We start from the raw sequence: 13,415 nt of genomic DNA, 5'->3' as shown, positions 1-13,415 counted from the left end.
TTAGGTATCCTACCAATTGTGACAAACCAAAAAAGAAAGAGCAGCGCTAAACCCACCTCTATTAGATGAGAAGTTAGAATTAGAAGTGCCTAAACATAATGCTTAAACAATCAATACATGCAAAAAAATTATATCAATATTAATAAACGCACATATAATGACAATTAAAAAATATTTGATATGTGTTAGAAAATAAAAGTCCAAATAAGGGCATAAAGACAATGACGACAAGGTTCATGCGTTGATTCGATGTGACTTAAACTTAGTTAGCAGTGTGCGTCCACCCCATGTCTCACCACTTAGAAAAGCCAGATCCTGCAAGTACACAGGTACGATCAGCCTGCTATCATGGAAGTAATGGATTGAGGTATCCATAAGCCTTTTGGATACTTTTATATGTAAGACTATCTGCGTTTTTTTAAATAAAGAGTTTTCTTTTTTTTAACATATTCACTATAGACCTGTATGTTTCCTTTTTGCAGTGATATCTGGAGGAGGGGGTGCTCTATCCAGTTTTGTCCAGGATTCCATTGGATGTGGCTTTAATCTGAGCGTGTCTGACCATTTAAACTGTTATGGTTGTCAGGATCTTGTAAGAGACTTCTCTGAGTGGTGACACATGGCGGTAGAAGCACCCTGCTAACTAAGTTTAAGGCACATCAAATCAACGCATGAACAGTCAATGTCTATATGCACTTATTTGGATTATTATTACTACTTTTATTAATATTTGCACAGTATTTTTCTAACATATGTCATACAATTTTTAATTGCCGTTATGTGTGTTTATGGATAGTAATATCACTTTTTTGAAGTTTTTATTTTATTGTATTTAAGCACTATATTTATGCACTTTACTGTCTAATGGCGGTGGGTTTAGCACTTCTCTCTAAATTTCTTTTTGATTTGTCACAATTGGTATCATTATTGTATAGCTGCAGCTTTATCCTGCAAATTATTATTATTATTATTATTTTTTTTATGGTTTGTACCTAGCGCAGATTCATTTTGTAATTATTTTCAGCTTAAGTATGTAGCTTCTGCCCTGTATGAAGCGTGCTGCACTTTTTGAATGGCCCGGTGGCGGGGAAGGAGGAGGGAAGACGAACTTCCAGCTGAGATCACTGCAGCGAAGTCAGCTGGAAGTGGGCAGGGCTTTTTTTCAGCAGGACCATGGGGGAATGCAGTTCCAGCACCTCCAACACTGAATGTATGCTTCAGGGTCTATTGATGCTGGCTGCTGGGAGATCTATTGTCGCTGGAAGGGATCTATTTTTGCGGGGGGGGGGGGTATGTTTGCTGGGGAGGTCTATTGTTGCTGGTGGGGAATCTGGGGGTCAGTTGTTGCTGGGATGGATCTACTGTTGAGAGAGGGGTCTATTGATTCTGGCTGCCGGTAGATTGGTTGTTGCTGCCAGGAGTCTATTGTAGCTTGGTGGGTATTTTGTTGTGGGTGATCCACTATTGCTGGGAGGATCTATTATTGCTGGGGAAATGGGGGGTCTATTGTTGCTGGGGAAGTGGGGGGGTCTATTGTTGCTGGGGAAGTGGGGGTCTATTGTTGACTGGGAAGTGGGGGTCTATTGTTGCTGGGGAAGTGGGGGGTCTATTGTTGCTGGGGAAGTGGGGGGGGGTCTATTGTTGCTGGAGAAGTGGGGGGTCTATTGTTGCTGGAGAAGTGGGGGGTCTATTGTTGCTGGGGAAGTGGGGGGGTCTATTGTTGCTGGGGAAGTGGGGGTCTATTGTTTCTTGCTGCAGGGGATCTATTTAGATGCTTTTCTTGTTATCATTATCAAATCTCATACAAATTACTAAATACCACAAATGTTACTTGGTTCTGTATTCTCTAAAAGGGGCAGTACTAGCAGGTGGGTATGGGGTGGAACCAAGGAATGGTGCTCGGAGGTGGGTAAGGGGCATGGACAAGGAGTGACTTGTAAAGGGGGAGTTCCTATACCTATTCTCTGAGAAAAAAAGCCCTGGGAGCGGGTACCTGTCAAAACCAGGTACCCCCCTCCCCGAAAGGGGCCAAATGTGGCAGGGACTGATGTAAATGTACAGTATATAAAGCACTACAGTATATACATTGTCTGCACCATAAAAATATCTATAATAAAAAAAGATCTATAAATTAGATTGTTGTCTGTATGACACCCTTAGTGCCCGTTCACACAGGGGCGACGCGACTTGCAGCGCGACTCACAGACGCGACCTGCACACGACTTCAGCGGTGACTTGAAAAATGACTTCTGTATAGAAGTCAATGCAAGTCGCCTGAAGTCGCCCCGAAAATAGTACAGGAACCTTTTTCTAAGTCGGAGCGACTTGAGTCGCTCCTATTAGAACGGTTCCGTAGTACAGAACGGAGCGCGACTTGTCAGGCGGCTAAGTCGCCTGACAAGTTGCGGTAGTGTGAACGGGCACTTAGGTAGATCCCTAAAATAAGTAAAAGCAGTGTGAACTAATCTGGGACATGTTTATAGGACAACTAATTACAACTGTAACTGTAAAGAATTGCTTTTGATTGGCTGCAATATGCTCAGATTTTCTCTAAAATGTCTAAAAAAAAAAAAAGGCTTAGTGTTTATGCTGGCATAAATGGGTACATTTTTTGCTTTCTAACTTCTCAAGAAAGCAGCAATTGCCATAAAGCCCCACACTAAGCATGCCTTAAAATACCAGTTATTTTTGCAGTTATCTTATTATTAAATTACTTATGGTATATCCCTTATTATGGTTTCACATAACTTTACTGTAAAAGAAATTGCTCGGTAATTCCACCATTCATGCTACAAATATATTAAGATGGCAAACAAAACTATATTAATTTAATGTATGTATATAACATTTTATTTAACACTTTATTACAATTTTATATGAACAAAGTGCATATATAATATATACAGTATGCTTCAGTAGACTAGTGCATCTCAATACTATTTCTTCATGTACTATCATATACTACTACTATAATTACTAATTAGTTATACTTTAAAACTGTCATAATTAATTTAGAGCATAAAAGTATATCCAACCCATATATGTCAGCGTACAAGACCTTAGATGCAGCATTTTCTTTTTTCAAGTACTTTTCTGCAAGTATAGAAACATAAAAACCCCTATTACTTCCAATACATTGAACTGAATTCTTAATGTTATCAGCCTTCATAGTTGTGCTCTGGGAACTACAAAACAACTCCCCTCTATGCACTAGAGATGAGGGGGAGGTGTTTGTAGCACAAAGCAAAAGAGCAATCCAGGGTGACAACGTTATGCCTTAGGGCCGGTTCACACTGCGGGCGATGCGAGGCGACACGACTCGCCTCGCCTCGATCTGACAAGTCGCCCCCGTTCTGTACAATGGAACCGTTCTGAGAGGAGCGACTCGAGTCGCTCCGACTCAGAAAAAAGGTTCCTGTACTACTTTCGGGCGACCTCGGGGCGACTTGCATTGACTTCTATACAGAAGTCATCTGCAAGTTGCCGCTGAGGTCGCGGCAGGTCGCGGCGAGGCAAGTCGGTGTCGCCTCGCATCGCCTGCAGTGTGAACCGGCCCTTAATAGATAAAGTGCAGTTAGTGAGTTTGAGTTTTGTCACTCTAGGAAAGAAAGCATGTTACTGGCAGGATCATCGAGTAAAAATAAAGGAAAAAATCCTAAAAAAAGAAAACAAATGCAGCCACCACACACTGATAAGCTACAATATGCTGATTTTGGCTTTAGATACGCATTCAATTTGTGATAGTTTTCGGCTATTCATACATGCTTACATAAGCACATACACACACACTCAGGCTGAACTGGATGGACTGGTGTCTTTATTCAACCTTACCAACTGTGTACCTTTGTAGCTGATTTTATCTTTTTTTTTTTTTTAAAACATAGCGAAGCAACTATGTATCTGTTGGTGAAGGACATAGGAGATCAATGCATCATTACATGGAAATAGTAGCAGAGGAGATAAATAAGGGCAGATGATGATGTCACTTTCATAGCAAAACATTGTATTTATTGATGTTGACAGGCGCTTGATTGCTCCATGCTGACTTGCAGATTTAATGATATGTTCTCTTTAAATAGAAAAATGTCAAATATAAAATCTGACAGTGGAAGGAACGTGAACTTTTATGGAAACTAGCATATATGAAAAATTGCAGAGTTGTTTTGAGAACTTATTTAAAAAATTTTACAGAATAAAAAAAAATAAAACACGATTTTGAATGCTTTCAATGTATAAAGTGTTATTGAATCCAAAACCAAAAATGTAATAAATTGCAGCTTAACAACCATTCAATGTGGTGCCTGCATTAGTTTTCTTTTTTTAGACTTTTTCCCCTCTGTTTTCATCTGGTGATTTGGCCAGTAACATTACAGTGTCTTTGTACAAACTTTCCTGTGGATTTTTGCACAAAGGGCGTCGGCCGTGAACTTGTATTGCATACACTCGGCTTTTTCAGCCAACTTTCACCAAATCACGTGGTTTTCTGCTCTCTACCACCACCTTTGGTCAACTTCTGTATTGTTGTCTGATCTTTTGCATTGGTTCTGAGCATGCGTGTTTGTACTTAGTACAAAAGTCTGATGGTTTTCTGTACACACGATCAGACTTTGCTCCATCGGACTTTTGTTGCCGGAAAGTTTGTCTATTCGCACAGCCAACAAAATTCAGATGAAAACCCAAAAAGTTTGTCCAATGAAATGTACACACGGTTGGATGTTGCCTTAAAACAGCTAATTTGCGTATTTGTTGTCAAAAAGTCAGATCGTGTGTATGGGCCTTTAGATGTACTAGCAGATTTAGATACACCAAACAGTTTTTAGTTTTTTTGGTTTGGGAGTTTTACATAAATGAGTAAAAGCTAACCATTGTAAGCACCCCTGTCAGTGTTGAAAAATTAGTCTCATCCCTCTAACTGCTACATCTGCAACCAAGCTTGTTCTTTTGAAAAGTAATAGACCTGGCTGGCTTATCAGCTACAAATAGATCAATAAAGTATAAAAAAAAAACTAAAGCAGCCATAACATTCAAGAATGGGTGAGCTACAATATAAAAAATGTTTACTTTTGGGTTTACTACTCTTAAACAAATCTATCTATTTGCATTACTTGTCTTGAATAAATCCCACTACAACTAACTGTGACTAATAGATTTGCATAATTCAACAATATCCTTAAATATGAATGCTCCAAAATACTTGCAAAATAAAAATTGATGTTAAAGTTAACAGTAAGGAATATGTTAAAGTGGTTGTGACTTTGCTGGTATACACTCTGGTTTATTAAGACATAGGCTACAGTGTGTGTTTTTTTTGTTTTTTGTTTTTTTTAAATGATAACACTAACAATGTTTTCTCACATCACCGCTGTGCGGTTACGTGATTCCCCCTCCGCTCTCCTTCCCCAATCTAAGGAAAGGTGTGGGAGGGTCTGAGATTGCCCTCTGATTTCAGCAAGCCAGCAGAGGGCCGGTGTGAGAAAAGGTCTTTAGCATTCTCATTTAAAAAAATTAAAAACACACACACGCTGTATGTCTGTATAAACCAGAGGAGATACAAGTATTTTTGCGACATAATGTTGTGAATTAGCATCAGGAGGGGCTGGAAGGAGATTGCTCTCACACTGACAGGCAGGGATAGGGGGGGGGGGGACTGAGAACACACAGCAGGATGTGTGGCTTACCTGACCACGGTAGCATGGATCAGCAGCCGTTGTTAGCGTGGTCAGAACAGGGGACACAGGAACAGGCAGGATCAACCAGGTATTTTACAACATAAAAATGGACAAATTACACAGCACAAGCTCTGTGACATAGACCATGCCTTAAAGGAACAGGATCATTTTAGGGTTACAACCACTTTAAGTAATCCACACCAACCATTCAGAGATGTTGTATTAAACAACCCTTAAAATCTTAAAAGATTAGATTGGTCTTTATGAGTTTTCACATTTCCACTGCTTTTTATTGAGTAAGACCACTGGTCTGGAAGGTAAAAAGGTGGGTCAGCCCAAAAGTATAAGTATGTTATAAAAAAGGAGGCATGTAAAGTCCTCCATTTCTGACATTTTGCAGGGAAATGACATTTCTTTGTTTTTCTTAATACAGTACTGCCGTCTGATGCACTGCACCCCTGTGTTCTTACATCATGTACAGGTGAGAGGCACTCGTGTAGACATGCCATCACATAGTGGTCATACGTCTGTCATAACTGAACCCAGGATCTGTCTACATATATGTACATGTTGTCATTTGTGTCCATGTCCATTAACAATGTATACCCACTGTCAGAGTTATAACATTGATACTGCACAGTTTATTAAGGCATTTGCACAAATGGGTTGATTTACTAAAGACACATTGTCTGTTCACTTTGCAAGAGAATTTTTACTTAAAGTGGAACTTCAGTCATCTTTTTATCTATTAAATTCTTTGCCCTTGTTGTTTTAATTTTGGATAGTAAAACACATTTTTTCTGGTAGTAAATACCTTATACAGCCCACTTCCTGTTTCTAGTCTAGTAAAATGCCTAGGCTTATGACATCATGCACAGCTCTCTATCTCACTCTTGTGAGAGTTTGCCAGGAGGGGAAGGGGGATGAGTCATAAGAGGGCCAATGAGAGCTGCAGAGCTGTGCCTCTGTGTAAATGCAGGAAGTAAACAGGCAGCAGTTTCAGCTGCCCACAGTTAAAATTGTTGCAGCCAGACTCAGTGAAGGGAGATGTATGCATATTTGGCAAGTAGATAATCACAGTATATATAAAATAATATGCAAAGTGGTTGGAGGGAAGCTTCAGAATGGCAAAGATATTTTATTACAAATTATGTGAGCAGACTGCAGTTCCTCTTTAACCACTTCCCGACCAGCGCACGACGATGTACGTCGACAGAATGGCACGGGCAGACATATTGGCGTACATGTACGTCCAATCTTCAATGCCGCCCTGCCATCGGGAGCGTGCCGCCGCCGGCGCGCTCCCGCACTGGTCGGGACCCCCGTGAGTCCGGTCGCGGGACCCGCGGACTCGATCGCCGCGGGCATACCCGCGATCGTCTCACGGGACGGCTGAATGGAGGAAATGCCGTGTAAACAGCATTTCTCCATTCTGCCTAGCAACTAGGGACGCTGATCTCTGCTCCATGTGATTGGAGCAGAGATCAGTGTTCACTAAATGAAAGCCCAGCCCCCCCACAGTTAGTAACACACCCCTAGGAACACTTAACCCCTACACTGCCACCCACTGGTTAACCCTTTCACTGCCAGTGTCATTTACACAGGAATCACTGCATTTATATAGCAGTGATTACTGTATAAATGACAATGGTCCCAAAAATGTGTCAAAAATGTCCGATGGGTCCCCCACAATGTCGCAGTCACAATAAAAATCGCTGATCGCCGCCATTACTAGTAAAAAAAAAATAATAAAAAATTATTAATAAAAATGCTATAAAACTATCCCCTATTTTGTAAACGCTATAACTTTTGCGCAAACCAATCAATAATCGCTTATTGCGATTTTTTTTACCAAAAATATGTAGAAGAATACGTATCGGCCTAAGCTGAGGGAAAAACATTTTTTTTTTATATATTTTTGGGGGATATTTGTTATAACAAAAAGTAAAAAATAATGCGTTTTTTTCAAAATTTTTGTTTATAGCGCAAAAAATAAAAACCGCAGGGGTGATCAAATACCACCAAAAGAAAGCTCTATTTGTGAGAAAAAAGGACGTCAATTTTGTTTGGGAGCCACGTCACACGACCGCGCAATTATCAGTTAAAGCGACGCAGTGCCGAATCGCAAAAAGTGGTCTGGTCTTTGACCAGCAAAATGGTCCGGTCTGTAAGTGGTTAAGGGAATGAGGTGAAGCTCTGTTGGCTTCCATCATCCAGTGATGTGCAAACAAAAGTAATTTTTTTTTTCTTGCATGTGATTGGATATGCATTGTAAAGTACATTTTCACTATATTTACTAAACTAAGGGAACATTCCCTTCCAAAGTGAACAGCCTGTTTACCTTTAGTAAGTCAGGTCCACATAGTTAAAACATGTGCTGCAACATGCTAAATCATATATGGAATATGGAGAATCACAACAAATAACTGCAGGGTAATAGGGTTAGGTGAAAAAATTAATTTTGGTAGGCTTGAAATTTCTGACTGGTTCCAGCCTACAATTCATTTTTATTCAAATTTCAGAGATAAGACAATGGGGTTGGCTTAGGCAGGCCATACACTGTATACATTTCTTTCCTGTAACGATTCCCCCATCAACACAGGCAATGTTGACAAGGGAAGACAGTGATTATTGCTAATGGCTATAGCAGCTGCTAGCGATAATCGCAAGAGAATCCGGCAGGCTGGTTGTACCCAAGTTGATCGATTTATCAACTTGGTACATTCAGCCTGCCCATTAATGGTTTAAATCTTGGCCAGTGTCTGCTGAGCTGGCTGAGATTTGAACCATATATGCCTATCCTTACTAAGGAAATGTGTTCACGTTGCAATTTTGCCTTTGGGAAATTAATGTTCACTTAGCTTGGTGAATAAACTGAAGCTAAGTGAAAATTCACTTTGCAAAGAATATCCAGTCATTTGCAAAGAAAAAAAACACAGTAGGATAGTTGGTCAAACATGATTGGATGACATCACAGTGTCACCTCATTCACCAACCAAGTACATTTTCATTAATGCCCCATTTGTAAGCTATATCAAACAGGGTATTGTTAAATATATTATTGTTATTTATGCTACCCAATCAAATATTTATTGTGTGTAGAGACTGCTTTAAGCTCTTTATTGCATAATCTTCATTGTCACAGATTTCTAGGGGAGAGCCATTTTGGAAGTCAGGAGTCAGAGGTGCTTTCCTGTTAAATATCTCACCTCAAGCACCTTCTTCCCATCTCTGAGGGTGCATAACATTGCCCTATGGCAAAGTCTTATAAGAGAAATCCACACAACATATACTATTAGGGCATGTACTGAAAATAAGAGGACTGGTCAAGAGTCTGTCTGAGCCCCAACTCTATTGGTTCCTACAGATGGGGTCAGTTTTACAGAGTACATGATCTCAGTAGGCCATGGTTGTATTAAGGTACATTAAACTAAATACAACAAAACTGCCAAGTGTGCTTTCACATAATGAGCCCTATAAATAGAAGAGAAGAGGCTGCTCCTGATCCATATGTAGCTTACATGGTCTTCCCAGTGGTCATCTACACCTTCCCTTGCACACACTCATAAACGGGGAGATGGCGTGTGGGGTCAAAATTGTTGGCAAAATTGGTTTAGCCATGAAAGTACCCATTTTGCCAATCCTTACATTTTGCTATGTGAACTGTTCAGGTGAAATGTGTTAAAAAAAAAAAAAATCACATGGCTTTATTTTCTGGTAAAGTCATTTTATTATTAGGCTATCCCTGACAGTGTGATCAATGGCTTTATTGATAAACAAAACCGCCCTAGCTTCAACCATTAATTGTTTCTCATAGCTACATAGTTAGTCAGGTTGAAAAAAGACAGTACATCTAGTTCAATCAATAAAAAAAAAAAAATCATACAATCCCATATACACAACCCTATACCCACAGTTGATCCAGAGGAAGGGCGAAAAAAAAACAATTTTCTGCAGCAGGGAAAAAATTCCTTCCTGATCCCCTGAGAGGCAAACAAATATTTCCTGGAACAACTTTACCTATAAATATTAGTATCCGGTTATATTATGTACATTTAGGAAAGAATACAGTTTTTTTTAAAGCAATCTACTGAGCTGGCCAGAACCACCTCTTGAGATTTGGAGATTAAATCTCTTTTCTTCTAGACATAAAGAGTGCCCCCTTGTCCTCTGATATGACCATATAACTCAACACCAAGTTCACTATATGGACCACCTATGTATTTATACATTTTGGTCATATCCCCCCTTAATCCCCTCTTCTCAAGAGAGAATAAATTCAGTTCCTCTAATCTTTCCTCATAGCTGAGCTCTTCCATGCCTCTTATCAGTTTGGTTGCCCTTCTCTGCACTTTCTCCAGTTCCCCGATATCCTTTTTGAGAACTGGTGCCCAAAACTGAACTGCATATTCCAGATGAGATCTTACTAATGATTTGTACAGGGGCAAAATTATATCTCTCTCTCTGGAGTCCAAAACTCTCTTAATACAAGAAAGGAGTTTGCTCGCTTTGGAAAATCACAGTTTGGCATTGCTACCTGGAGGAAGAAGGAGCAGACAGTGCCAGCGGGGATTTGCCAAATGTAAGGGTCCATTCTGTGCAATATCATAACATCTGTTTTATTTTAAGGAAAAAAAATTAACTAGTATCATTTAACACTAAACTTAATGCCAACCAAAACCCTAATGCCAACCCTTGCCTTAAAGCTAACCTTTACACTAAGAAGATTAAAAAATTAAGAAAGAATGGACTTTTTGGGCATAATTGAAAAATATTTTGTATAATTTTATTGTAACAAAAGAAAACATATATTAGGACGTATACAAATGTTAAAATGTATATTACTGATAAATGTGAGCTAAAAAGAGGTTCCACTCGCCACTCAGTGGTCCAGTGATCCCCGATCAAAGTGGTTATGCTAGACATCTATGACACTGGTGAGCAACCCTGTATAAATACAGTAAACAACCTATACGGATAATATCCTGAGAGAAATAACAAGATCAGGATATTATCCATGATGGTGAACTTCATGCCCAAGAGGGTTAAGGCAGTGCTGGAAAATAATGGTGGCCACACAAAAATATTGACATTTTGGGCCCAGTTTGGACATTTTCACTTAGGGGTGTCCTCACTTTTGTTGCCAGCAGTTTAGACATTAATGGCTGTGTGTTGAGTTATTTTGAGGGGACAGCTAATTTACACTGTTATACAAGCTGTACACTCACTACTTTACATTGTAGCAAAGTGTAATTTATTCAGTGTTGTCACGTGGAAAGATATAATAAAATATTTACAAAAATGTGAGGAGTGTAGTCCCTTTTGTGAGATCCTGTATATATATATTTGAACTTGGAAGAGTTATAAAATATCTGCAGAGAACAGCACTATTAAAAATGACTCACACTATTATCTAAAACTATATAGTAGATGAAGAAGCTGTGATAGTGACAGTAACATTCTTCCTTTAGATTTATAGTAGACATTATTTGCTTAATGTGTTGACTTGGGGCTTAGGGGCTTAGCATTTTCATCATTGTTACAGCTTTGGGAGTTGCTGTTTAAAGCCTATCTCAAGCCAGATTTTCTTTCATAAGGAAAAGTAAAAATTTATGTTAGGTTTTATTGTGGTCTGTGAGCTCATTGGGGAGATTTCTCCCCGTATTCTGACACCAGCACAAGAAATAGGGGGGGGGGGGGCAATTGCTACTAGATCAGAAATTTACAGACAGCATTAAAATATTCCCAGAAGATCTAACCCAACATTATTCTGTTAAAATGTGTTCTAACAAGAAGTAAGGGAAATATTATGAAAAAGGACACAGACAGAAATGAAAGCCCGGGAATCGTACTAACCCTTCCCTGTTCTATTCAATGCAAACTAAAACAGCATGGAACTTACATTTTCATTGGCCCCTATGCAGAGAAACAGGTTTAATGCTTATTGCTGGTTTTCAAATATGCATGCTATATGGCCATGGGGTCTACTGGCCAGAATTAGCTCCTGTCAGGAAATCATCTCCAGTATGTTTTATTTGTATGTGGAGATACCCATGTCATCCCTTTTTTTCTGCACTATTTCCTTTCCCAGTTTGATCCTGTTACAGTCTCACTGGATTTTTTAGAACCACTGGTGAAGCTTTGTGACATAACCAATACCATTAGACTTACCGTTTTACTCTCCAGCACAGTAGGCCAGGCATAAGCAAATGCATGGCTGTATAATTGTCGGCCCAGCATATTTTTCATCATTGGTAGAAATATAGTCATTTCATATAAAGTTAGGTATTGGCATCATTTTCTAAGGCAGGTTAGGAACAGTAACATAGTAAAATGTTTTGCACGAAAGAGGGGATCAAAGCAGAATCACATCCTTTTGGGACCAGTAGTTGTGGCTTTAAGTATGGAAATATGGCCCTATATAGACCCAATTCCAAATCACAACACTTAAAGTGAACCTTTCTATTCTACCAAATTGTGAGTGCTTCCTTCACAATCTCTTCCTTCAACTGTTTCAAAGTACTCATTCTTTCCCTAAAACATACAACCCAAGAAAAATAACAAATACTGTTACTCTTATGCAAGTTTAACTTTTTCTAAAACATTAACAGTTAAGCCGTCGCTGTGTGTAGCACCCTCTAGTGCTAGTGATGGTGAGTGTAGGCAAACCATACTCTGACTCACAGTTAAGCTAGTGAGTCTTCATTGTGTCAAGGTTTATTAGAGTTCAAGGCTGGGTGACTCATCCTGGCAGCTCTCTGTTTCCTCCCCCTGGTCTAGAAGGTTGGAGAGTCTTCTAAAACTAGAGGGTGGGGGTTAGGTGGAGCCGCCTTGAATATTTATGGAACCTTGGCCAATCCCCAGCAGTGGGCCAGCATTGGGCTGAAATAACTCCATAAATAGACATGGGCAATGCAGGGGCATTCTGGTGGAATATGGAGATACAGTGTTGAGGAGGCTGACAGTGGCCCTGAGGGGTGCCCCCTAGTCTCGGGGGAGGGGGGGTGTCTTGCCTTCAGCTGGGGCTCAGGTGCTGGAAGGATTCTGCCAAAACACACGGAGGAAGTCTTTTCTGGAGGCACAGGAGGAAGAGAGAAGAGAGTGAGTAGTCAACACTGTTGGGGACTAACAAAGGGGGAGACTGTGACACGTAGCCAGTCTCCCATGGAGACAGCGGTATGACTAAAGGAGTTCAGCCTGAGCTTGTTTGGCTGGGCTTCTCCTATGGGTCAAGGAAGTGTAATTTGTTTTGCACTCCTGTGACTTGTTTTGAGCAGAGAGCAGTCTGAAGAACCACTCTCTGGTAACGTCACTGTAATCAGTCCAGGCACCACTCTGGGAGTCTGGTTCCGCCAGATGCCTGGATTGATGCCTGTCTCAGCCTCTCAGCGAGCCGAAGAGAGTCTGAGATGGCCGCCCCCGCCCCTTTACAGCTCAGCGTTCCAGTGAGCGCGGGGGGCAGAGTGGAGAGCTGCTGACTGACAGGCACCAGCTCTCTGCTCAGGGAGCCAAGAGAACCGAGCCATCGGCGATGTTCAATGGCTTGGTTCTCAGTGCAAAGACGTCAGGTGACAGATGCAGGTTCGGACCAATGGTGCATCTACCTAGGTAAGTATGATGGGAAAAACAAAACATACTTCCCTTTTAAGTCCTCAGGCCTTTCTCTGGCAGACCTTCTGAGAGTCAGCTGGGTGGACTGGCAAAGAGTCAGCCAGGTGGACTGGTGAAAGGGGCATCTGTAGCCAG

The 13,415-nt window shown here is 40.5% G+C and overlaps 1 protein-coding gene across 2 annotated transcripts in view; it reads left to right on the top strand.

Moving 5' to 3' along the window:
- LOC143988804 (ephrin type-A receptor 3-like) overlaps positions 1–13,415 on the top strand; it is a 321,049-nt gene that overhangs the window by 53,668 nt on the left and 253,966 nt on the right. The window contains exon 2 of one of the 2 annotated variants that reach the window (XM_077488667.1): positions 6,103–6,150. The exons of the other annotated variant lie outside the window; for it this stretch is intronic. Within the exon in view, the coding sequence (XP_077344793.1) occupies positions 6,103–6,150 (48 nt within the window). The remainder of the gene's footprint in view (positions 1–6,102; positions 6,151–13,415) is intronic. 2 annotated transcript variants of the gene reach the window in all.

The sequence above is a fragment of the Lithobates pipiens genome, unplaced genomic scaffold, assembly GCF_037356315.1.
Source record: "Lithobates pipiens isolate NorthernLeopardFrog02 unplaced genomic scaffold, aLitPip1_a1.2 Scaffold_18, whole genome shotgun sequence".
NCBI lineage: Eukaryota > Metazoa > Chordata > Amphibia > Anura > Ranidae > Lithobates > Lithobates pipiens.
This window is presented reverse-complemented; position numbering and strand designations above follow the sequence as displayed.